Source organism: Neovison vison, chromosome 7 (assembly GCF_020171115.1).
Source record: "Neovison vison isolate M4711 chromosome 7, ASM_NN_V1, whole genome shotgun sequence".
Classification (NCBI taxonomy): domain Eukaryota; kingdom Metazoa; phylum Chordata; class Mammalia; order Carnivora; family Mustelidae; genus Neogale; species Neogale vison.
The window spans coordinates 29,543,601-29,571,254 of NC_058097.1; the positions used below are offsets into that span (position 1 = coordinate 29,543,601).

At 35.0% G+C, this 27,654-nt stretch overlaps 1 protein-coding gene across 10 annotated transcripts in view; it reads left to right on the forward strand.

Annotated features, from left to right (window-relative positions):
- The window catches only part of RPGRIP1L (RPGRIP1 like), a 132,521-nt gene that overhangs the window by 10,715 nt on the left and 94,152 nt on the right, over window positions 1-27,654 (forward strand). For all 10 annotated transcript variants that reach the window (XR_006385468.1, XR_006385467.1, XR_006385472.1 and 7 more), the window contains 6 exons: window positions 1,103-1,205; window positions 2,728-2,871; window positions 13,278-13,383; window positions 15,632-15,778; window positions 17,231-17,304; window positions 22,961-23,100. Coding sequence is in view for 4 of the 10 variants with exons in the window: in XM_044256134.1 (XP_044112069.1) it covers window positions 1,103-1,205; window positions 2,728-2,871; window positions 13,278-13,383; window positions 15,632-15,778; window positions 17,231-17,304; window positions 22,961-23,100 (714 nt within the window). In the remaining 6 variants the exon portion in view is untranslated. The remainder of the gene's footprint in view (window positions 1-1,102; window positions 1,206-2,727; window positions 2,872-13,277; window positions 13,384-15,631; window positions 15,779-17,230; window positions 17,305-22,960; window positions 23,101-27,654) is intronic.

The following is a 27,654-nucleotide window of genomic DNA, read 5'->3' on the forward strand; positions in this document are numbered from 1 at the left end:
TCCTTATAGTGAGGAACCAGTAGAACAAAGATTCTTACAACTGTGTATGGTAAACAGTAAGTTTTAAGATTACTTTAAGGATAAGTAGATTCTTTTTTTAAATTTTACTAGTGATGTTTAGTTTTTCCATAATTTATGTATGAAAAGCTTAAGAATTAGCATTACTGCCAAAATTGGCAAATTTTAACACAGTAAACTATTTTAATGGTTTTAGGCAGAGCCTTTTGTGGTCTTTAAAATGGGCTATAATAGATAGAGAAAATTTTGGAAACAGCAAACAATAGTTCTATTCTAATTAAAAATAAGCTTTCTTAAAAGAATGTACTTTATCTGTACCTTATATCTGAGACAATGCTCCATTAGAAAGCTGAATTATTTGTCATACTTTATCTACCTTAAGCTCTAGTAATTTATTTTGTAAGTGTAAACAAGTAATTAAAATTATGTCTCATTTTTAACAATGGGAGTAGACTTGTAAAAAATGCACCTATTTTTATAAGAAAAATATTTTAAGGGCAGCAGCAAAATGTTTTATTTAAAGGAATCTCATTGGTGATCCCTTTTTTAATTGCCTTTGTTTAAATAGGGATTTTCTTATTGAGATGGAAGAAACCAAAGTATAGGAAACATTTTGACTTACACTTACAGTATCTGTGATTCACGCAAATGAAGACAAGGTTCAATATGTAAGGTCAAGGATTGTGAATGACTAAAAAAAATCTTTTAAAAACTATATCAAAAATACTAAAAAAAAATCAAGTTTTTAAAATATTTTTCTTTCATACTTTAGCTTATATTATAAAACCCTGAATTTAGTTTTTTCAGAAATAAATTTAGATGCTCTACATCTAAGTTGAACCAAATTATTTCTAGGTCATTTGGTTTCCATAGTAGAAGTTGTTTAATGGGCAATACCTGCTGCTCTGTACTTTTAATGCCAGCGGTAATCCCTATGGCAATGGATTTCTGATTCTCTGTACTATAGAGCACATATCTCTCAGTACTTAAGAAATTTTCTTCTATTGTACATTTCTTCATGATAGCAAATCAAGAGTCCTGCTTTCCCAACTTCACTTTTATAATCTTACTGATTGACTTTTAGGTATTAGATTCCAAGATGTCGATGTAGCAGAAACTCTACAACCCATGCTTACAAAATATGGCAACAATTTACTTGAAGAAGCCAAAGGAGAAATAAGAAATTTGTATGTATTCTTTTTGTGGTCATTTTAGAGCTTTGTTTATTGATCATGTCTTTTTTGGTCCCTCCCTTTTTCTTTATTTTAAACAAAATTTGTTTATGTACAAATAATTTGCTCCACTAAATATATCTAGCTCTGTGGGGTAAGAACAGATATTATATAACATGTTTCCAATAAAATGAGGAAAATGAACAACTTAACCAACTACATCAGTGGAGAGGTTCATAGAATAGTCCTCTATATTATAATTTTCTCCCCAAACAAATGGCATAAAGCCCAGTCATTTAGAATAGTGTAAGCTTTAGGGGCAACATTTCCATTCTCAGAAAAATTACAGGTAAATTTTTTTTTAGATCCTGAATTAATTAGCCTTTTTGTGGTTAAAAATAAAAGAGAGAGAGAATTAGAGGGAGTGGCTTAAAAGTTTGGAGTTATCAAATACATATGGATTTCAGATTTTGTTACACTGTGGTTCTGTGATACTGCATTCTTCATCATACTATGGTTTCAAAAGTTACTTCTGCCACATTTAGCTTACTTTCCCAGTTAATCAAAGCCTCATGGTTTGAGTGTCTGTGAATCACACAAATGAAGATAAGGTTCCACCTTACCTACAGACCTTCACCTGGATCATCAAAAAGTAACAATTCTGAATGAGGAAAGAAAACATGAAATCGCATCATGCTTTAGACGGTTGCTTAAGAATAGTAAAGACTTCAAATTACTTCTTTTGAATATTTTATTTTTATATGTATTTTATTTAGTTACTTGACAGAGAGAAAGCACAGGCTGGCAGAGTAGCAGGCAGAGGCGGAGGGAGAAGCAAGCTCCCTGCTGAGTAAGGAGCCTGACATGGGGTTTGATCCCAGGATCCTGGGATCAGGACCTGAGACGGTGGAGGCGGTTGCTTAACCAACTGAGCCACCCTGGAGCCTCTGAATATTTTAAATACCAGTTACAGCAATAACTAGCCTACAAAGGAATAAAACCAAAAGACTAAACCCAATCTTGTTCCCTGCTAATCAGCTGAAAAAACAGGATTCATAGGAGTTTTCTGAGGCTCATTACACAGGGATGCTGCCAGACATGGTAGAGATAAATAAATACAAGCAAAAAAACCTCTGTTACGTTTTGCAAATCCTTGCTCTCTCTAAAGTGTTAAATTGCGTAGTCTAGGCAGATGTACACAGGAAAAACCAAAAGTGTATAAATTATCTGAAGATGGGCAAATTGTGGAGTACATAGTAGGTAACCAATAAATACTGAATTGAATTGAATTGAATTGAATTGAAGTCCAGGTTATCATCTAAGACATTATTGTATAAAAAAGCAGTATTTTGAATAATTCCATATGCACTTCTAAATCATCCCATTTAATCTGCTATTCACTATATGCAGAGGCACTTAAGCTAAAAATGTTTAACTTCTACTTGCTCTTTATTATGAAGAACTTTCTTTATACTGATCTTGAATATTGCAGGTTTTTCCTCAACCTACAAATTCTTGTAAAGGTTCTTTATTTCAGAGAAAATGTTATTCAGTCACAGAGAGGCCAGATAGAAGAGTTAGAGCACTTGGCTGAGATCCTGAAAACTCAGTTGAGAAGAAAAGAAAATGAAATTGAGTTATCTCTTCTTCAGCTTCGAGAACAGCAGGCTACAGATCAAAGGTATGTTAAAACAGAAATATCACTTTGATAAGGTCAAAATTAGTTTAAAATACTTTATCATGTGCCATAGAAGGGTAAGTCTTGTCTATTTTAAAAAATCATGTTTTCACTTAACATTCCTCATATAAGCCTCCTCTAGACCTACTAACTGCTCTCAACAGCCCGGGGGAAGTGCATTTTCCCCATCCTACTCTGCCTCCTCTTTTTTCCCCCACTCATCTGTCCATTTGTTTCACTTACTGTAACTGTAGGAAGTTCTGATGTCATTTGGTTGCACCTACCAAAGGAAATATACATGGCAAGAATTGTGCTGTTGACACATCTTGCCATATAATCCATCCAGCCTCATATAATTTTTTTTCAAAGTTAAACAAATTCCATAACATATTACCAGTATTTTTAGTCCCAAAAAGATGTTTGTTATCTCTCCTAATATTCAAAATTTGCCTCAAATTCTGTTGATTATTGTGGGTGCCGAGGGGGCCCTTCAGCAGTCTCCTTCCTGCCTCTTCATTTTTGATGTACTGGATTTTCTTTCCCATCCTCCTCGTGTCGTTTTTGCTTCCTAATACTTTTTTTTTTTTTTTTTATCAGAGAGAGGGGGATAGAGAGCAAGCACAGGCAGACAGAATGGCATGCTTCCTAATACTTTTGGTTCCTAATACATCTCCCCTGTTTTATACTTCCATACTGTGTTTCCAACAAGACTTTATCTTCTTACCATACTCTTCCTCAAATGATTCTCCCATTCCTTCCTTTTTTTCTTTCCCTTTGTTTCCCTTCTATTTGATTTCTTGGACCAAGTATACCCAGAAGTAGAGGGAGTGGCACATTAAATGGCCAGGTATCCAGCACTTTGCTTAAACAATCATTAACATGTTCCGAATCTTGTTTCACTTCCCTTCACCTTTATTTTCTTCAATTAATTAGCCCCAAGCAGATAAGATGTCATCTCTCCCTGGAATACTCTGGTATATATCTCTGATAGGCAATTTTTTTTAACGTAACACCATGCCATTATCGCACCTAACAAAATTAACGGTAGTTCCTTGATACCCTCTAATAACCAGTCTATATTCAGAATTCTCTGAACGTGTCTTCTCCCGTTTGTTTAAAATGGAATTCAAATGAGGTCTACACATTGCATTTGACATCTCTTATGTCTCTTATTTCTCTCTTAATGTTTTTTAAACCAGACCTAGATCCTCTATTTATTTTTCCTCTCTCCAGTTTATATGATATGATGCTTATATGGCTACGTTCTCATGTAGAAAAACCAGTATGATTTTCTAGTTTCTCATTTCGGATTCAGAGTTTAATCCTCCTTTAACAAACTAACCTGCCGTGGTAATGTTTGAAAAAACTAGGAAAAGATGCATCACATGAGACTTGTTTTAAGAACAATAAAATGAGGGGTGCCTGGGTGGCTCAGTGTTTAGGCCTCTGCCTTTGACTCAGGTCATGATCTCGGGGTCCTGGCATCGAGCCCCGCATCGGGCTCTCTGCTCAATGGGGAGCCTGCTTCCCCCCTCTCTCTGCCTGCCTTTCTGTCTGCTTGTGATCTCTCTGTCAAATAAATATATAAAAAATCTTAAAAAATAAAAAAATTTTTAAAAAGAACAATAAAATGGGCTGAAAATACATAAGAAGCTTTATATTTCAAAGATTCAAAAGATTAGTATTCTCTCTGATTTTATATAAAATTAAATTATATAATGAAATCCTGTATATTTAGTGATATTTATATATCCTTCTAAGAGCAAGGCAAAAGAAACATGAATATTTTTTTTTAAAAGATTTTATTTATTTATTTGACAGAGAGAGATCACAAGCAGACAGAGAGGCAGGCAGAGAGGGAGATAGAGGGAAGCAGGCTCCCCGCTGAGCAGAGAGCCCGATGCGGGACTCGATCCCAGGACCCTGAGATCATGACCTGAGCCGAAGGCAGCGGCTTAACCCACTGAGCCACACAGGCGCCCGAAACATGAATATTTTTGAGAATTCTATTAGGCAATACAATTTGAAGCCTGGCTTTGAACCAGCTTGAATACCTAAGAGTCTCTGTTCCCGTAGGAAGAAGAACTGATTAGACTTGGTCTTGGAAAACCAAGACACGATTTGTTCTGAGGAACAATGCGACAGAACCAGACCCCAAAACTCAATATGACCTTAATAAATTGCTAACAGCCATATTTAAGATATTACCTAAATATAAAAACTCTATGCTTAAACCAAGCCCAAGCTTAGAGCCTACCCCATCACCTTTACTCCATGGCTGAGGACAAGGTTATCAGAGATTACTTTCTCTGTTATATTTCTTGAATTCCCAAAGAGTAAGATGGACACTGTGTTGGCCATTGCCTCCTCCAAAGGGATATGATCATCTAGGAACTGGAATATTCAGTGTTCATCAAAAGATAGATCCAAAAGTCCTTCAATCCAGGACTAGGACAGCAGAAGAAATGGAGCGACAGATAGCTATGTGTGGTTTCTCCTATAAATACTGCCAGCAAGAGACACCAACATATACACTTCAACAAGTTTACCTGAAAAACTAAACTAAACCCTCCTTAGGGAACTGGATTATTCACTCGATAGCAATCTCTTTTGTCAGGAATTAGAAGTAAGAGAAAGTGAGTATTATAGGTAAAGGAACTTCTGTTGCAGAGGCCAAAGAAATAAACCAATTTGTATCCTACCTCACTGATTTTATAATATTGAAAATCGCATGTTACTTGTTTAGAAAGGAAAGGTACCTTTAGTAAATAGCTTATTGTTCCTTGAAATACAGTTGTAGAAAACTGAAGAAATGACTTCCAATAAAGGTCTTTAAGTCTTTTTTTTTCTTGTATGTTTACACATAGCTCAAAATTTTATATGTAACAGCAAATTTTTGAGACTAATGGAAAACTGTTGAAAAAAAGCTGGGGAGAATATAAAACTTGGTATAATTTACTGTAAAGAAAAATCACAAAATGGAAAACATATTTAACTTCTCTTTCACGGATGCATTATTTCAAATTTGAAATTCTAGAAGTCTGATCAGGATGTTGGGCTCCTTGTTCTCAAACATGAACCTAACGTAGTCGTAATCTTCAGAGTGCGGTGCTCGATATTTATGGCAAAGAGCCTTTTCATAGAATATTACAGAAACTCTTCAGAGTATGTGTTTAATAGACCAGTTTGGTTTGGCATCAACTTGACATAAACTTTTGGTTATCCAAAGCCCTTAATTGCTTTGAAGTAAAAGCCCAGTGCTGTTCTTTTTTATTAAAATCATGTTTTTTCCTGTTATTGTGGTCTATTTTGGAAGACTGAGTTGTGATTTTTGCATATGTTCTACATAATGCCTCATTAGCAAAAAATCTTGTATCATTTACAAGTAGCCTGAATGTCTGTGTTGTTTTGAACAAAAATCCATATTAAAATTTAAACAATATAAAAATGCACATTTTCTGCTTATTAAAAAGGCCGTCTTAAATTAAATGCAAAGCAGTAACCAGTGAACACATGTACATGAACATTAAAATCAGAATGATTTTACCTTTTATTGGCTTTTTCAACTCCAAAAATATTTATACTCTTACCAAATGTGTAACTAGTTTGTACTAAGTGGTTTTTTTAGTAAATGTTAGGGTGTTTACCTTCTTAATTAAAAATCATGTAAGTTCCATAATATCCCAGCGGAGGAAATTTAACCTATAAATGTTCCAGACACTCTGACTTGCCCTCTTCCCTTTGGTTGACAGCAGACTGTCAAATCTTAAAACAGAGAATCCTTTTGCAGCCATGCAGTCAGTGTAAGAAACAGCTGGGCTCTAGGGGCCCCATCTTTCCCTTCTAGGCACACAACAGGGTTACTTCCTGCCACTCTTAAGTTCTTCCCCAGTGTTTTATTTTGAAAAATTGCATACCTACAGAAAAGTTGTAGGAATAGTCACATAAACACTCACATACCTTTCACCTCTTGGCGTATTTGTGAATGACACAAGCCTGTTCTGCATTGTGCATGCACATGCATGAGCACTTTCCCTCCTTTCCATCCTTTCCCCCTCCCTTCCTCCCATGCCCCCATCTGAGAGTTAGAAACATGTATCCTTTTGCTCTCTGTACACTTCTAACTATCTTTTAAGAACAGAGACATCTTCCTGCATAACCACTCTATGGCTGTCATACTGGAGACACTTAACAATAAAGTAGCATCATCTAACACAGAGTCCATATTCAGATGCCCCACTTGTATCCCTTATAGCAGGGTGTTTTGTTTTGTTTTCCAATAGCTGGTTTTAGTTTGTTTTGCTTGGTTTTCATCTAGTATCCAATTAGGGGTCATGTATTGTGTTTAATTGTCATGTCTTTTAGGTTTCCTTTATTCCAGAGTGGTTCCCCATTTCCAGCCCATTGATAGTTGTTTGCAGAACGCCCCTCAATTTGTATTTGTCTGATTATCCAGCCCCCTAATTTAGAGGGCACATCTGGTCCTTGGATGGAAGGGTAAATGGGGCCACGGATAACCATGTACACATTATGATTACACAGGCAGGTGATTTGTCATTTTTTAAAAACATATCCACCAAGTTTTGCTGCTATTTTTAAAACTTTAGAATTTGCCCAGTGGAAAGTATCATAGTCAAAGACCATTTCTTTTCTACCTGTGTTTTATTATTATTATTATTGTATCATACTCAAATATATTTCTTTTCTCCCTGTGTTTATTATTATTACCATCATCATCATCTAAGATTTTTCTGGGATAGCAGCTTGTTGTATTTTCTTAGCACTTAATATGAAAACAGAAATTGTCACAATTTATAGTAACTAGTGTATTAGTGCATACTTGAGAGTGGAAAGACAGCTAGAATTAGGAATATCTCTAAGGAGTCAGACAGCCTAGAAGATCAGGAAGAAGTGATCTCTTTGGATTGGATTTGACTGGCGGTTCCCTCAACTAAGGACTCTGGTCAAATTCTTTACTTCACTAAGCCTTAGTTAGCTACCTCAGCTATAAAATAAAGAGATTGAAATGAGTAAGTGGTTCCCTACCTTTGAAAAACATAGTTTCGTCCCCAGGGACCTTGTGTTTCTGAAAGATTTTTATCTACTAAGTAAGCAGTGTTTATTAATTTAATCAACCTATTGTGTTTTTTTCTTGTATTCATCAAAGACCTATATTATGCCAAACATTGCTTCTGATAATTGTGAAATCACTTGTGTCATTGAACTGACTTGGTATAATTTTATCAAAAAATAAAGACAAAACAAAACTTTCACTTTGGCAACTTAATTGCTAGTAAACCTACATTTCCCATTGGACTTTTTGATATATTGAATGTAATTCTCAGATTCCCACTATTAACTGGAATCCATTAAACTTGATCTTTAAAATGATCCTTTTTAGAAAATCAGCCAGGATTTCAGTTCTTCTGTCTCCAAGTAGTCCTTGGGAGTGTACCTTCCATTTTCATAAGAGAGTGATTATATGCATATAGAGTGCTTGAAAAAACTGTATCTTTCTATTCCTTGTGGGTGTTGAGATTAAGAAAATATTGAGCTCTGATTCTGTTTTGACCCACCACCACAAGCAAGGTATGATCCACAGGCAAATAAACGTACAGAGATAAATTTTTTTCTTTATGCGATCTCAAGTCGGGCAGCATCATTTTCACCTATGAACTCAGGTAGCAATTTTGAGCAAAAATCATTACCTTTCAAATAAATTTGCCTCTGCTCTCTTAGTGAGACTTATTCCATTTAATTTACTAGAAACCTTCTGTAATATTCAGTAGTATTACCTTGCTATTGACTATTATCTGTGTACCCCTGGTCAGAGCTATGAATGATCTACATTTCTTTTAACAGCATACAGAATGTCTGCCACTGTTTAAAATAAAAAAAATACGGTAGGGCTGGTTTGTTTGTTTGTTTTGACATCTTAATTTTATTATATATATATATATATTTTTTTTTAAGATTTTATTTATTTATTTGACAGAGAGAGATCACAAGTAGGCAGAGAGGCAGGCACAGAGAGAGAGAGGAAGCAGGCTCCCCGCTGAGCAGAGAGCCCGATGCGGGACTTGATCCCAGGACCCTGAGATCATGACCTGAGCCGAAGGCAGCGGCTTAGCCCACTGAGCCACCCAGGCGCCCCTATTATATTTTTTCAGTGTTCTGAGATTTATTGTTTACGTGCCATACCCCGTGTTCCATGCAATTTGTGCCGTCCTTAACACCCACCACCAGGCTCACCTGTCCCCCCTCAGTTTGTTTCTCAGAGCCCACAGTCTCTCATCTTTCATCTCCCCCTCCAGTTTATCCCAATTCACTTTTTCTTTCCTTCTCCTAATGTCCTCCCTGTTATTCCTTATGCTCCACAAGTAAGTGAAACCATACAATAGTTGGTATTCTCTGCTTGACTTATTTCACTCAGCATAATCTCCTCCAGTCCCATCCATGCTGATACAAAATTTGTGTATTTATCCTTTCTGATGGCTGAGTAATATTCCGTTGTATATATGGACTACATCTTTATCCATTCATCTGTTGAAGGGCATCTCGGCTCTTTCCACAGTTTGGTGATTGTGGACGTTGCTGCTATGAACGTTGGGCTACATATGGTGCTGCTTTTCACTACATCTATATCATTGGGGTAAATGCCCAGTAGTGCCATTGCAGGGTCATAGAGTAGCTGGATTTTTAATTTTTTGAAGAGCCTCCACACTGTTATCCAAAGTGGCTGCACCAACTTGCATTCCCACCAGCAGTGTAAGAGAGCTCCTCTTTTGTAGAAGTGTTTTAAACCTAAGGTTGTTTTCAACCTTATCCCCCAAATTTAGTCAGCCTAAAACTGTGATTCAAAAAGAGCCTCTCCATTCTGTCATAAGTATTTTACTCAACTATTTTCCAGAATCGCATAGCCTAGCCCCTGTATTCTATAGCCTTCTCTTCTAAATGGTGTTAAATACTACATTATAACATTTTTGTCTCATAAAATCAAGAGGTTTTCTTTAGCTTTCATATCTCTACTGGAACAAAGAGTAAAATGGTGATGGGGGCTGGGAGGGAGAGTGTGAGAGAGTTGTATGCCTGGGGAATGAAGTCTAAGAAACTTTTACTGGAGGAAAGATTTTTGCTTCTCAAGATTTCATATGAGACTATACATTACATAGCTCCACTGAAAGTTTTTCCTTCTCCAGTGTATCTGAGGTTTTAAGTTTCTGGATTTATTATGGCACCCAGTAGCAAAGCCGGAGTCAAGTGTTTTCAAGGCTTCCATTAGAAATTCCTTTTTCAGAGTTTATTGCTTGACTGTTTCCAATTATATGAGGGAAACTTGGCACATAGGTTGTTGAACTGGATTACTTTTTTCAACATAAAATCTAATTTATTTCAGTTTGTTTTTAATCTAGAGATGAGCCAACAACTCTTCAAATAGTTTTAGAAGATTTGATCATAATTCTAAATAATATGTCTATTAAAAAAAACAAGAAAAAGAAAAGCAAACCACATTTTCCAACTTAATTGTCCAAGGTTTTTTGCAAAATCCTTGTTGAAAAATTTGAGAAATTTATTTTTACAAAGCACATAATTAGCCTTCTTGATATCTGTTTGCAGATCATTTCACCATGTGTAATGCAGCGCGTACGAATTGTTGCATGACTGTCAGAGTTCATCTGAGTGTTTTACCACAGATCGTTCTTTCTGTTAGAGCGTCATCATTCTGAAGACTTGATGTTCCCATCACTGTGCATGAAACAGAGCAAGAAAGCATGATGTGGTGGTCACTTAAACCACTCCTTATAAAATTAGCCCCATCTCTGTTCTTCAAAGGAGACAAACCTGAGGCCCTCCTCCTACCTTTTGCACAGAGGTCTAGGACAAGCCTCTAGGCACTGACTCTAGCCCCTTTTGGCTCCATCATCCTCACATTCCTTGTCAGCTTTTTGTGACACTGCTTTCCCTCTTTTCCCTCTCAGCCAACCCTTTTTTTTTTTTTATCATATTTCATCTAGAAGAATGTTGAATCGATTGTCTGGTTTAAGACAATTTTCCATTGTACACCTTCCACATTTATCAGACCACATTTATCACGTTGTTGATTTTGATCTTTTACGTCTTAGCACTTTCAACTGGATGGCTAACCATCCTTTCCTTCCCACCATTAGCCTCAAAAGTATCTACCATGGGGGCACCTGGATGTCAGTTAAGCATCCAGCTCTTGGTTTCAGCTCAGGTCGTGATCTCAGGGTTGTGAGATGGAGCCCTGCAGCGGGCTCCATGCTCAGCCTAGAGTCTGCTTCAGATTTTCTCTCCCTCTGTCCCCCTCCACTTGAATGCTCTTTCTCTCTCTCTCACAGATAAATAAATCTTTTGAAAAAAAATCTAATCATAATAATGACTCTTACAGATAAAGCCCCTAAAACTGATGCTTGAAAATAATCATTGAAGACTTACGGGTGTTGCATTAGCCCAGATTAGGTGTACTCTCAAGCAAACTGACTTTTAACTTAAAGGACTACATTAGTATTGTTGTTCCCTAACTACTACTGCAGTTGTATTTGTACCTACCTGGTGGACAGTATTAGCATAAAATACTAAGTCACTTTTCTTGGCAATATTTTGAAAAGTTTAATCGTCAAGGAGTTTAGGAAAATATTCAAGAAAACATCTGCCAAGTAAACCACACTGAAGTTTTTGAAAGATGCTTACCAACCTTCGCCTTACAAAAAAAATTCAAAATTAAAACCTATTATTTCTATGAACCTGTGTGGCTGAGTGGATTAATGGGCCTTAATTCTTTGTTAATATCACTAAGTAATTCTTACCCAAATGTGTGTGTGTGTATCTTCTTGAAAATATTAAAATATTTAAAAACAAGAATAAAATATCAGAGATGATTGCAAATATAAGAAAAGATTTGAAATTACTTGGCTAGCCTTCTGTCCTTCCATATCAATAACTGTTACTCACCATTGAGTGGTCAAGCCAAGTCATTCTGGGAAAAGCACATTAAGTTATATTTTGAACTTCTGATCATGAAAAAATAAATATCTTCTTTATTAGACTTATGTAAAATGTATTTTCCCTTCATACTATTAAGTGTGTGTATATATATATATATATATATACATATATATGTGTGTATCTATATATACATATATATATGTATATATATTTTGTGAGTAAAGAGCATGCTATGGGAAAGAATAGTGAGTGTACTACTGAATGTGCACTCAGAACTACTAGATAACGTGTTTTAGACACATAATTATTTTAACATTGTGTTAAGACTCTATCCTGGGTAAGATCCAGGTTCTTGGACTTGTTTATCTTCTGTGTGAGGACAACTAACTGTCCAATGCCAAAATACAATGAACTTTCAAATATCAAAGAGGAAAATTAAGTATTCCAAGTCCTCAGCTGGTTTACAGATGTGTGAGCTTTGTAGTCCATTTTCTGGTTCCAGTAGGGCATTGTGACAATTTTTCCAATATGTGTACACTAGATAAGTTTTGGAAGTAAAATTACTTACTTTAAATCCTGAAGTAAGTTTCTGAATTTAAAATTTTTATGCTTTTTTTTTAAAGAAATGAAGTCTAAAACTGAGCTTCACAAGCATTGAAATACTTTTGAATGTAAAACGTATGAGATTAAGGAGACTACCTCTGTTGGGAAAGTAAATGTCTCTTGAAACGAGTATTCATTTAGCTCTATGATTAACCTTTAACAAGATCTTCCTGTTAAATTCTGCATTTGCTTTAATCTCAGTAGGAAAAATACAAACTAGTATTGCAGCATATAGAGTTTCTCATATACCCTGTGGACGTCAAATGATCTCTTACAGCTAAAGGCACATCTGCAACATATTTAAATGCCAGCTTTGGGCATTATTAGTATAAAATGCTAAGTCACTTTTTTGGGAAATATTTTGAAAAGTTGAAGCTCCAGGAGGAAACGCCAGTAAACGGTAATCTTATGATACCATTTGTTTTAAGGGAGTGGCAGGAAGAGGAGTGGCTGTCTTGCATATTTTTCTCTTAGGGAAAAGTAGTCTGATCGTCCTCCTTAAAGTAAGTATGGGCTGGAACGATTGCTGTGCTATGGACTGATGTCCTTTTGCACCATCTTTCAGGACACCGTAAAAGGGTTTTATGTGCATATTATCAGTTGTTGTGGAGGAGACACAGGTCCTCAAATGTGAGTCTCACCTCAAACTCTGAGAGTCTGATTTAATGAAAGTTAAAGAACAATGATTGGTTGGTTTTAAATAATAAATCTATCCTAAGTGTATAATAAACTAAAAACTTAAGTAACATTTCAATGAAAAATTATGATTCCACCCCAGATTTTTTTCTCTTGCCTTGCATTTTTTTACTCTGTCTCTCTTTTCTTAAACGTTGTTGAAGGTCAAACATTCGGGACAACGTAGAAATGATTAAGCTTCATAAACAACTAGTGGAAAAAAGCAATGCTCTTTCAGTAATGGAAGGAAAATTTATTCAGCTTCAAGAGGTACTGTGATCATTTTTTTTTATTATGGTGATACATAGATACAAAGTTATCTATGTGTTACATAGGGTAAACATAGATATACTATCAAAGATAGTGTTTAAGTTATTTTTTTAATAGAATGATCATAACACTAAGAAGTTATTTTTAAAGATGCTCTTTTTTCTTAAATATGTATGATTTCACTTCGTATATTATGTGTAATTTATAACCTAATGACTAAAGAAATAACTGCTTGGACTTTTTGTAAATATCTGTGTCATCTCAAAGTAGTAAATATATTTATCATAAATTATTTTGCCAAGAAAATGTTTTTTTAACTCCTTTTATCTGAATTCTTATGGACACCTAGCACTGAAGGGTTAGATGTATTTGCATCTATCTTCAGTTACAAGCATTTATGAGATATCCAAGATAGATCAAGTTAAAAATACGAGTAATCAGGTTTTGTCCAGTGTTTCTTTGATGCAGTGTTTTGTTTTGTCGCTATCCACCATTCTCACAAAATATTTGAGTACCCATCATGTCAACTATCAGTGTACTTATTTTAAATCTTGACCATTCAGGTTGGCAATACTTGGGACTCTTCATCCCGGCTGCCTTAGGACTGTAGCCCTATAGGAATGTGCCATCAGAAGATGCCGATTTATTGGAACTGCATAATTAACATAGGTTCTGGAATTAATGAACTCCAAAACATTCCAGACGAGCAGAATTCATATTAAGCAGCACTTTCTTTGAAGTACAGAGATAAGGAAAGCAGTAAATTGATGGAAAGCATAGTCATCCGAAGCCTAAATTTACTACTGAATTAGACAAATATTTTTAAAATGTATTCTGGTTGGTGTTTTCCCTCCTGCAGGAACCTCCTTTAATGTGAAGTAATAACTGCCTTCCATATAAATATGAGGGTTTATGAAAGAGAGAAGACCAGTTGGAGAGTGGAGACAATAGCACTCTCTGCCCACAGATAGAATAGGGAGGTTAAGCAAACACGGATCTGAGGGCCATTTCTAACATGGGGAATTAGGGAAGGAAATAAAAAAGTAAGCTTACATTCTTTCGTCACTTTGACCATTTTGGCTTCCATTTAACAGTACTGCCAGGTATTTGTTCAAAGACCAACAAGGACAAGTGTCTGCAAGGGCACAGGCTCCTCTTAAGGGGATGGATACTGGGTAAAGAAAGATTTGAGAGGTTCAGACCAATAGCTTCAATGAATGAGGTAGGAAGCTCAGGAAAAGCTGGTTAAAGATAGCATGCTATGATAAGACCAAAAAAAAGTTGGACTGAAGTTACTCAAGGACCATGTTTCCTTTAAATGATTGGAGAACTTTAGTAGAACATAAGTGATACTAATTAGCAGATGAGCCATTGGGCGTTACAGGTTATGGTTGTATAGTCTCTATGAGAAAACATTAGTACGATCATCTTTTTACTTGTTAGAAAAAAAAAAATAAAGGTACATTTCTTAAATGCACAAAATGCCACATATTATTTTTGGTTTTGTTGCTTCCCAGTGTCTGGGTTTCTTCACATAAATAAAAAGAGCCCTGGGATACTAACCATTAAAGAAAAAAAAAACATGTGACATTAAAAATATAAATTGGAATTTAAAACATATTCATAAATGCCAGTTTAAAAATTAAGAAATTGGGATGCCTGGCTGTTTCGGTCAAAGTGGTGAGTTCAGGCCCCACTTTGGGCGTAGAGATTACTTAAAAATAAATAAATATAAAAATCTGTTTTAAAAAATTAAGACTTTAATAACTATTTTACTGAATTGAAAATTTCAACCTAATTGTATTAAAACAACCTTCTGTTCGGCTGTTTATGTGCTGTGCTGACAAATCCTTTCAAGTCTGATCATCTATGGTCAGCATTTATTTTGACCCATGTGGCAGCATTTTTAGACAGCACGTCCAACCACTGTAACCACAGCAGAAAGAAAAAAAAATTGCTGAAACTAATTTACTCACTGGTCACCAATCAGTCAAAAACTAGGGGGAAATAAAATAAAGGACAAAATTTTGCATTGTGTGATTCTGTGCTAAGATAATCCTGTACTTTTTTCCCTAATTATACACGTAAGTGTCTCCATGGACAGGTAGCCCATATGCATTGTTTGTGAGTTGAAGAATAAACTGTATAATGTGAGCTTTAGGAGTAAATTCACTTATAAAATTGTAATCACTTATTTAACGCAGAATCCAAAAATTAACTTTGAAAAATTTTTCTTTTTGTTTTTTAGAAGCAAAGAAGTCTCCGGATCAGCCATGATGCCTTGATGGCAAATGAAGATGAGCTAAATAGGCAGCTCAAGGAGCAGCGTTTAAAATGCTGCAGTCTTGAGAAACAATTACATTCCATGACATTTTCTGAAAAAAGAGTAGAAGAGGTAAGCCTCCAAAAGTTTATTAACCATTCCTTGCATTAAAACTTCTCTGTCATTGTTTTGAAAAAGTAAAATAGACACATTCCAAATAGTACCTTTATTTAAAGATCCTGAACTATGTACATGGTGCTTTGGGCACAGCAAAATATAGTCAGTTTGTTAGGTACATGCCAGCTCAGTGCCTCCAAATACTTGCAAATGTGTTGATAACCACTGTTTCCCTAAGAATCATTCCCTAAGGATCAATTCATAAGGAAAAGGAACATGTAACATTTTGCGACTTACCTGTGGAACTTAACTTTCTCAGCCTTAACATCTGATTAGCCATTTGAGGGACCCAGACCTCGTTAGACAAATACACGTCTGTTTTTGAAGGGGAAGATATTCTATTCTGTTCTTTTTTTTTTTTTCTTATTTTTTATTTATTTTCAGCATAACAGTATTCATTGTTTTTGTACCACACCCAGTGGTCCATGCAATCCGTGCCCTCTCTAATACCAAAGATATTCTGTTCTGCAGCATCAGCAGTTCTGTGAAATTATTTCCTTTTTTTACTAGGAAGTTGTTTGAAAACTCCTCTTTCTATTATTGTTGCTACTTATGTCTCCCAGCTAGTACAGTCTCTTTCTGTCATCTTTTAAACTTGTTCTTAAAGAGAGTGGCAATGAAATAAGATGCCTACATTCTGTTCTGATCTTTAGAGAATCCTTACTGTGTCTCAGACTAGCATCAAAAGGGAATTATGAACATGGAAATGAATTTTAAGAGTACTGACCCCTGGGAAAAAGTTGTAACTACAAAATATACCAGTGAATAAAACTTAAACATGAATGCTAGGAATAAATACAGAAAACTATATTTTAGTCATAAAGCTATGGTGGTTATCCCGAGTTTATTTCTAAAATTATTCAATAAAACAAGGTATACGATTTTATTTATTCATTCATTTATTTAAAATATGTGCTACTGGCTCTTTGTAAATTCCAGATAACATAAGAAATTGTGTCTTCAGAGTGAATTGTGATTGACACAATTTGTTTGAACCATGAACCAAAAGAAAAGTTAATCCTTTCATTTTTTATGGGCCAATTGGAAATTAATACAAAATGAATAAAATGATGGAATTCATCAGGAGGGAAAATAAAAAATATTATGTTTCCCAGACTTCACAGCAAACTTTTAACACATTCTTTATTGAGTTTTGGCACATGTCACCATAAAGCAATGCATACGTTTCTACTAAATTAAAACAGAAATATTAATTTCATGTTTACTTAACAACTTGGAAAAAATCAATGCTAAATTAAATACAGACAATAAAAGTTGACTAGTTAGCAGCTGCAATTTAGAAGTCAAGACTAAAACATCTTAGCTTCCTCTCATGTTATTTTACTCCTATGTGGCTTTATTTGATATTCACCTAATGTATCTTTTTTTTTTTTTTTTTCATTTTAGCTGCAGGATAGAATTAATGATTTAGAAAAGGAACGGGAACTTTTAAAGGAAAACTATGATAAGCTTTATAACAGGTAAATCATTATTACATGTGTTCTCTCATTCTCTTGTTTGAGATCTTTTATATCAAAGCAGTGGGTATCAGATTATCTAATATTGATTAAAGAATTAGCAATGGATGATTGCAAGAAATATATATGTGTTCTAAAAAAAAAAAAATAAGCTTTTTTTAGGCACTCGTAGAAAGTCTTGAAGCTGAGCAGTAGTCTTACTAGAAAACCGTATCATTTTGTTGCCAGTAACAACTGCTATTACCATTTATTGAATATAAACTGTAAGCAAGCAGGCACTGTATTAAATATTTCTCTTTCATGTATTATTATAAGTTTCTCACAACAACCTGGGAATGTTGGTTCGTTTTGCAGGCAATGAAAATAAAACAGAAATAGGTAACTTACCTACGCTCTAAAAGCTTGGGAGTGACAAAGCTTGTATTTGTACTTCTTTTGGTCTCTCCAAGCCCTAGTCTCTTCCACTGGGCTCTCCAGCCTATTAACCAAGAGTGATTCTCTTGGTGGAAAACAAAGGCGTGCACTTACACTTGTCTCTGCTCCTTATAAAAAGAAACTCAATTATCTTTATCTCAAGATAAATTTGTTTATTTATATATAAGTAATCTCTACACCCAACATGGGGCTCAAACTCATGACCCCAAGACGAAGAGTCACATGCACTTCCAACTAAGGCAGCCGGACACCCCTCAAGATGAATTTTAAAGAGCAATTTCAGTTTTGTTTTTTAATCTACTTCATAGTGATGGTATTTTAAAGAATTAATCCTTACACATAATGTTAAAAACAAAATTCCACACCACAGCCAAACTTAGTTAAGCAGTACAGATATCTGTGTGTGTGTGTGTGTCTGTGTATATATGTGTATTTTCAAGTCTTTTTAGTATATAATAACTGATAAAGGATAAATAAAAGTTTATATGAAAGCAGATTTAATATATATATTAGAAGATATATGTTAGAACTGACATTCAACAGTTGCTTCTATTATCTTGTGAAACATCAGAAAGTAGCCATCTGATGATGTACAGACACACCTCTTTTTAACTGTATGTTTTGGATGTTTTGTAAACTGAATTTACATTTTATAAATTAATCAACTCATACCTAAAGAGTGTAGGATTAGGCTTTTATTTATTTTTACTTTGAAAAGATTCATAGAGTATTGTTAGACATCATTCCAGTTCATAGATCATCTGTGTTGTTTACCGACTAGTGTTGATTTTCATTGCACAGTGGCTCGTTATATGAAGAGTTATTGATAACAGATTCAGACATCAGTTAAAATAATATCTGGGGCTCTCCAACAAGGAAGCCTGGCTAAAAATCTTTATGTGGAATCTATCTTGGACCGCTTCCAGATCACTTGGTCCAATTTGCTTTGTTCTAGTGTCTTTCTCATCAGCCCCATTAATTTTACCTAAAGCATTTATTATGCTTCCTGTTTTGTATTTTCATTTCTATAGAACAATACGAGGTTTATATTGATACTTATCTAAGTATCTAGTAGTTATGTTTGAAAATTCCGAATTTCAGTATATAGACCATACAACCACTGCATTGTAGGGCAAAGAAGATAATGTTATCCTCATATTTTAGAAATGAGGGAACTGAGACTCAAGAAAAATTAAGAAACATGTACAGAGTCACACAGCATTGCTGAGACACCAGTATTAGACGCAAACCCAATTCTTTTGACTCTAAAACTTGAATTTTTTTCACTGTGCTTCACTATCTCTTGGATTTTAATTGCGGAAAATGTTCATGGAATAATAGAACTACCATACATTCAGAAATTTTTATTGGTTTATATTTATCTTCAACATCTTATAATTTCAAATAATTTAACATGGTCTTAATACAAGAAAATAACTGCCATTAGCCATTACTTATACATTTTCTACTTCCCAATTTGAGGATTTACTGAACAGACCTTCTGGGAATAAAAAACCTTAAACTTAGCTGGGAATAATGCATAAATGGAATTTTGAGGGAGACATGTTTTTCTCATGTTTACTTTATCACTATGAAACTTTATCTCTCCATATTAGAAGATGATCTGAGAGTGTAAATCTGACTTTGAAGGGGTTTTTTTTAAATGTTTTATGCTTGAGCTACAGTTTTTTTCCTGTCACATTAAAAACAGACTTCATTATGCTGCTTACACTTGATTTGTGTGAGATGTATGGAAGTGAATGTATGTAGTGAGTGTCAAAACATTTTGTGTCCAAAAAAATATTAATGTCACTTAAACACAAAACCCAGCAAGCACACATGATAGCAAATAGAACTATAACATTCTCTAATACAAATTTTTAATATATAATTTGTTTTCAGAAGCAGAGTTGGAGAAACTTCTACAAAAATCATCGTTGTCCTTACAATTCTTTACAGCTTTTGTGTTTCATGGCACTGTTAGTCATCATTGCCAACAACTAGTGCTCATCAAAAACTAAATAAATTTTACTCCCTGTTTGGTTAGTCATAGTGATAGCGTGTTTTTTCAAGGAGAGCATTTGTTTGTTATTCAAAATTGGCTAGTTTTCAGGGGAAAAATATGATTTGCAGATTACATTCTCATCTTCCTTTTCCAAATGAAATTTTGAATGTGTTTATTACTTGACATATGACATATTAGAGAATCATCTGGTTAGATAAAACCCTCATGTTAGAATTTGGTATGAGCTTGTTTTAATATGCAAGAACATTTTTGATACAATGCCATGAAATAAGTATGACTTTAAGAAATATTCCATTTAGAGATTCAGAATAAATTTTTCACAGTTAAATCTGTGTGGTCAGAGAGAAACTTTATACTACAATATTGTAAAGCCATGTCCCATTTAAGTTATTATAGTTTTAGGGTGGTATAACTGATGAATCCAATAGTCCTTCCACTAGAGTATATATGAATAACCCGGAAAACAGCAAAATGTAGGTTAACCACGCCTTCGGAACCTCCCTCCCCTGCCTACAACCACCATGCAATTCAGATTTAGTTGATTTGAGATAGGATCCAGAGAATCTGTTAGAGGTGATTTTAAAAGGTATTGACTTCCTGGGAGACACTAATCTAATACCTACTTTAAAAAAACTAGCCAGTCTAGTTTTTGAAGATGGTATTAACCGCTTCAAGAATTGGTTTTTACTGTGTAATTAGTAGTCATCCATTATCCAGAATTTAATGGAACACTGCTCACCACCCATAGACTCTCTGGGCTCCATTTCTATAAAGTGAACACCGTCCCCTGCAATCTTCTAGGAACCATGAGAGCTCATGTGATCAAATAGGAGCACGTGGTGCTTCCCAGAAATCAAACTGAGTACATTTGGAACATCATTTTCCTTCAGTAAGTGAGATGGCCCTATGTAAATACATATTTAATTTCCGTTAGGTCCTAACTAAAGTACCTATGGATCTCTTTGTGGATGACTTAGACCTTATTCTTCCCTCTGTCTCCCATTAGGGTGCCCTTAAACATTGGAATACATGGAATTTCTTCTGTAAGAAAAAAGACCTTAGGATGGGGACGAATTCTTCAGCTCTTATTTCTGTCTGATCATGTTGTTCAGTGGTGCGTGTGCTCACCCATGACTGCCGGTGGATATGCCGGCAACCACAGGCACCAATGGGCATTCGAGAGCAGAGCGACATTTTCTCACTTCTGCAACAGAATGTAGCACACGGACCAACTGTGATCCCCCCTCAGTTGTCACTGTAGGCAATATACAAAAAAATTTTCATGAATAAAAGGTTCTCAAAGACTGTTCTCATATGCAGATTTAATCATGTACACAGCCTTTACAAAGAAAATGGAGCCAGATGTGGTTCACCATTTATAGTTACACAGATGGCTCCAAGCATAGAGGAATACAGTAAACTCAAAAGGAATTCCTCATGAAACTCCAGTGGAATGTAATCCTAAATTTAGAGGAAGATAGCAATGGACTAAATTCAGATTGACTTATGCTGATTTACACTAGTATTTTGTGGGTTTGGAAAAACCAGGCTGCTAAATTGTTCTTAATTTAAACACATACAGCTTCTGATGTTTCTGCCAGATTAACTGTTGGTGATCTTTTTGCTGGTACTAATGCTATTGGAACACTACTGTTTCTAATTTTTGGCGTCTGATATAATGTATAATTGTGCCTATTTCATCATGCTAATTTTTTTTTCCGGGTAGTACATGTTTTTAATAATACAAGACACACACACACACACACGTTTTGGTTTACATAATTTGACCAGCAAAAAGTATATTTGTTCTTTATTTTAAAAAGTGAAAATGTAAAGAAATATTCTTTAATATTTAAAGTACATACTTTCATGTAACTCTAGGTAATTGTACTTCTGATAAAATTGACTTGAAATATTGGTATATAGGTCCATGCATTTCTTAAGATTCCATTTGTGAAATGAGATGTCATATTTAGAGAAACTTCTAGAATTCCATTTATTTTAAGTTCATATTATTTTAAATGCAATAAAAACATTCAAAATGTAAAATCGACACACAATTCTTTTCCTTTGAAAGCTATGCCTCCTAGAAAAGTATCTCTTTTGGAATAAAACCTGAGACTAGCTGGGAGCAACATTAAGGGCAATTTTTAATAACAAGTTTTTCTTCCATTTACTGCCTCATCAGTACAAAACAAGATTTTATAAAGTTTTTGTTTCATTTGCCAGGTTTAAAATAAGGAGAAGGGTCAAAGCTGCTGGTAATTATTCAGTCATATCAGGCCTCACAGATAATAGTTTTCTGCTGAAATATAGATCAAGATCACTTTTTCCAAAACCTGGCTATCACCTGGGGAAGCTTTGTAAAACTGAATTCCTGGGCCCCAGGACCTTCATTTTTAAATCTCCCTGATTTCAGTGCAGCTGGCGTAGCGCAAGTGTTCAGTTCATCAGCATTCAGCAGCCACTAGCGTAAATGAAAGCTGGGATTTCATCATCTGTAGACTGGAACGCGAGTTTAAACGGCTCTGCTTTTACTGGGGAATAACATTTCTGTCTTCGTCCTTCTTACCAGGGTATTCTCACTGGGTTTCCACACCAGCTGTGTTACAAGTAAAACTTTGTTCTTAGCCTGTTACTGCTGTTGGTGTTTTAGGACAAAAACTACAGTCAGTGCTTCTTCACAACAGAATTACTGTCTTGTCATTCACTGTGCTATTCATTTCATGGCCAGAATTTTGTGAATGTGTTATTAGCACACTCAGTAAAAGTTTCAGATTCTAGAAGTGGAGATCAGGTGGCGAGCCTCTTTTCCCTGTATTAAGATGGTTTGTATGTGGGAGAGAAGAGTTTTATCCGAAGCCGCTGGCTGAGGCTTGGAATTGCGGATTCCTCTGGAGTATGTACAGTATCTGAATTCCTTTACTAGTCCCACAAAAGCTGCACACTGCCAACTTTTCTGACTGTAGAGCTCTAAATTAAGGCCAGTTCCTTTGCTCATCCCACAAACCCTTTCATGTTTCCTAACCGCAGCCTGAGAAAGGCGCCTTGGTTTCAACAGCAGCAGACCAGCATATGTTTACTTAATTCCTAAGACATGATGACAGTGGTCTCTGTGCCACTAAAAGCTTTTCTCTCTCGTATTTTCGGTCGAAGCCGATTTCCAGGCTCTCCTTGCATGTCACGTGTGTTTTGCAGTGCCTTCAGTGCTGCCCACGAAGAGCAATGGAAGTTAAAGGAACAGCAGCTGAAAGTTCAGATCGCTCAACTCGAGACTGCCTTAAAATCTGACCTAACAGACAAAACTGAAATCCTTGACAGATTCAAAACCGAAAGAGGTACATACAAAACGACTACTGACTTATTCATTTCAGACATCTGTCTTATTCCTTGTTATTCACTGACTTAGTCAGCACTGATGAGGCGCCTACTGTTTTGCCAGGCACCTTGCTCCATATGGGGAACACAGCTCATATTAACGGCCATCTACTTGCATGAATGAGCTTACCGGTCGCTCCAGATTTCCATTTACTCAACCTAGCATATGTGCCAAAGGACTTTTTTCTTCATCAGAGATACTTTCATTGAGATTACCTTTCATTTTGCTGTCCTCGTTGTTGCTTTCCTAAATGTCAGTCAAGCCTTTCTGTATACAGCAGTCAACAAGCATTTATTGAGCCTCCAGAATGTGCTAGACACTGTTCGAAGTTCTGGGGGATACATTAATGACTGAAACAAAGGCCTTGCCCTCATGCAACATAAATTCAATAGGGAGAAACTGACAATAATTAAATAAATATGCAACGTGCCAGGTGGCAACAAGCGCAGTGGAAATAAAAACAAAGCAGAGTAAGATGACAGAGGAGTAGAAGTAGTTGCTGGTTTTGATAGGCCGAACAGGGAAGATCTCTGCAATAATGAGAACGTCTAAATCTACTCTGTGACAGTGAACTTAAATACCAGGAAGACTTGTCAAGATGTCCCTGCTAAAATAATAATCATTAATAAGTTTCATATACAAGTCAGAGATCTCACCCTTCTCATGGAAATAAAATAATTATAATTAAAGTAGATGTCTGATTTGCTAGATTATACACACAAGTGCACAACAGGGGAATTGAATTTTTTGTTTCAAACATTGTATCTGTTGCTTATCCACTACATAAACCAAGGGATTTTATAAGATTGCTTCTCTTGAACATTTGCAATTATGTTGCACAAGAGCATTTCAAAGTTTAATGCAGACTCAGTTAAAAAATCACATATTTAGTAAGTATTCTGTATATTCATTTAGATCACAATGCTCTCTTTTATTCAGGATAAGAGAGATCTTTTTTCCCCATTTTGACATCTCTGAAATTAGGAGGCATCTTATAAATGATAACATTTTAAAATTATGGTCTGACCTTTTTTTAAGAAGTCTGAAATCAGAACACCTCGTAATTGATGTAGTCTTAAATTCAGTGAAACACACATGTGCGGTATTTACTTACCAAGTGATTGAATTTTGGTGAAATAGTATTTATGAATTTTTCTTGGGAATATTGTGAGTAGAATGAAATAGTGACATGATTTGTAACTGGGTGGGTATTTGATGTCAAGGATATATAGTTCCTGACTTTCATGTGATACTTAACAGAGCGCTTTTGTTTACCAGCTGCTCAGTAAATCCTTGTTGACTGAAGGAAGCAGAAGCACTCTATATTCTCTCTCTTTTCCAAAGACGAGTGTAAACTGCTCATTCTTAAAGGAAGAGAAATGGAAAAAAAAAAAAAAAGAAAGAAAACTGTCATATTTCTGTGCTTTCTTTCTTTCCCTAAATATTAAAAGTTCTAAAACTCTTTATACATCTGAATTGGTCTCTGGAAAGAAACTCCTTTTTTTTTTTTTAAGATTTTATTTATTTTTTTGACAGACAGAGATCACAAATAGGCAGAGAGGCAGGCAGAGGGAGAGGGAGAAGCAGGGTACTCATTTGAGCAGAGAGCCTGATGCGGGGCTCGATCCCAGGACCCTGGGATCACGACCTGGGCTGAAGGCAGAGTTTCCAACCCATTGAGCCACCCAGACGCTCCTGGAAAGAAACTCTTAAGGAGATAGAATCTTGGTGGTCTTTTTTTTTTTTTTTTTAACTGATCTATTATTGTTGAATTAACTCCAAAGTTTCTTTTAATGATTAAAACAACAGTTGCTAAATTATTTTAATCCACCATTAACCCATTCCTCATCTTTTTTTTTTTTACTAGTTTTTATGTCTTCTTGGTATTTTTTTGAATGATTAAAAATAATTCATGTATAACCATTAAAAAAGTATGGTAAAAAAAAAAAAATCTAAAAGTCCCTCAATCACACAACCACAAGATAATCACTATTACTGTTTTTATGTGTGTCCTTCCAGAGTTGTTTCTATATGCATAGATAGTTTTATAATGTGCTTTTTAATTTGCTCTATTATGAAATCATTCCTTGAGTATAAATGTAAATCCACATCATCATCATTTATAATGGCTGTCATAATGTTCCATGTGAGGATGTACCAAAGATTGTTTAACAGTCTTCTGTGGATGAATTTTTAAATAGCTTCCACTTTTTAAAGTATCATAAACATCTTTCTACACAAGTCTTTACACATTTATTCATTTGTCTTCATAAGAAAAATTGCTAGAACTGCATCTTATTAGTTATTTTGCTTGACTACCTGAAATTTATAGACCTAATGATTTAGGTGCAGAGGTTTTTTTTGAAAATGTTACAATAGATTATAAGAAAAATATTACAGCCTTGAGCCATTGTTTTCCAGGGAAATAATAAACAAAAAAAAATTAGAATTATCTATATAAGGAAGTCTTTTTTAATATTTAGGAAGTTCCTTTTTGTATTGCAGATTTTGAAATTGTTTCATTTTACTTTGAAGTCTCTTCACACATTTACCTTTTCATGTATCAAGTGTTCTTTGCCAGAAGATGTTTCCCTGGGTTCTTAGAGTCATTCATCTAACTGGCAAATTATTTTTAGAGAATACTCACCTCTTTATTCAAGGTACAAATTAGTTTCAGATTGTGTGAATATGTGGGGGAAGGATATGTAAATGCAGTTTGCATTTGCTTAATGCTTAAATTAACTGCATGTGTTTAAAGGCCCTGCTTTTGAAAGTTCCTTTCTATCTTTAGCTGAAATGCATAATTCAGCATAATGCATATGGTTATATTGATCACAGCTGAAGATATTAGCACAAAGGAGCTCTGAAAATTGTTTAGTTGAATTGTTCTCTGCACTCTGCTTATTAATAGTGTGCTTGAAGAACATAATTTTAAAAGAGTAAAATGTTATCTCATTTGAATAAAATGCTGTTTAGCTTAACCTGCTTTTTGTCAAATCATAAGGTAAGGAGGTTATTTTTCATCTTGTACAGGATGCTTTGATTTTTCATATTATAATTCAGCAAGTCTATCTCTTCTTTGAACTACAGCGTCTCCGTGCTTTTAAAAGATTCAGGAGTTCTACCCTCAGTAAACAGTTTGAGAAAGGAAAAATATTGCGGATAATTCTACATAAAATTTAGCAGAGAGAAAGGTACTGGCATTCAGTAATGTCTTCTTCCACTAAGAAGTTATTTTCCCACTAATAACACCCTACTTTCAAAAAGATCAGTGAAACGGGGACATGGTTGTGGAAACAGAAACCAGCAAAGGAAGAAACACTTGAATAAGTTTATTTATACCTACTAGCATATCATCCTTAGGACCCTGCTCTGAAATATTGAAAGAATAGAAAAACTAGAGCACAAAATTAGAAATCAAAATACACTCTGTCTGGATGGAGGTGGGGACGTCATGCCCTTTACCCTTTACCTCATTCTCACGACCCGTAACACTTCTTGCAGGCCTGAGAAGGAAATTATATCATTCTCAAGACCTTTGATTTTACATTTTTCTTACTGTATTTACCTTATTTCTGGTACCTAGCCATTTCCTATCTAGATTTTTTAACCTAATCAACATAAAATAAAGCATTTCACCTTCTTATTCTACTCTGTAACCAGAAGAGTTGTTTATTTCCTCTATGAATTCATATTTCTTATTAATCCTAATTTTTAATTTGAAAACAGGTATTTGACCTTACCTTCCAAAATTTCCAAATACTGTTCACATTTGGAAACTCTCTCATTTAGGTCACTGAGTATTAGCAATTCATATGCTATACCTTTTAATCTTTCATCGATAAGATAAAAAACGTTTATATATTTGATAGTAACATGTGTCTGCATACCTTAGAGTCACTTTCTTTTTTCCTTTTTAGTTTGCCAGGAAATATGTGACATTAAAAATATCCAGATTTAGTCCCTTCCTTCTTAATTGTGTAATTTACAATTTTCACTTACGTGTAGCATTTATAGCTTGGGAACACAAAGTATTGTAAAAGTCAGAAATGTATTTTTGTATAAAAGGCATTCAGTGTGCAAATGTATTCATGTAAGGAATTCTTGGCAAATGTGTTGGCTTGCTTTTTTTAAGAAATGGAAACAAGAACGTACAACTTGAATTGGGAAGTTTTGATAAACACAAGTCTTTGAAAATAGGATGAGATTAGTGGATACACTTTGGATGACATGGTTTAGAGTTAGGCTACAGGGAGCCAAAAAGAATACTTGACCCCCTCAATGAACTCTGTTGAAGAGTACACTTAAGAACATGAGACTAAAGAATAGATTTGTTAGCTAGCTTTTTTTTTCCTTTTAAGTTAAGCATATGTTTAATGCAGGGAGGAAAAAATTAGTCTCTTTATAGATTTACTGTCTTCTGTAGCTCTACCCTATGCTCCTGCTTGTGGGTTCAGGTGAATGAGTGCCTTGGCGAACATAACCTATCTCTACTCCTTAACGAGAGCTCTGA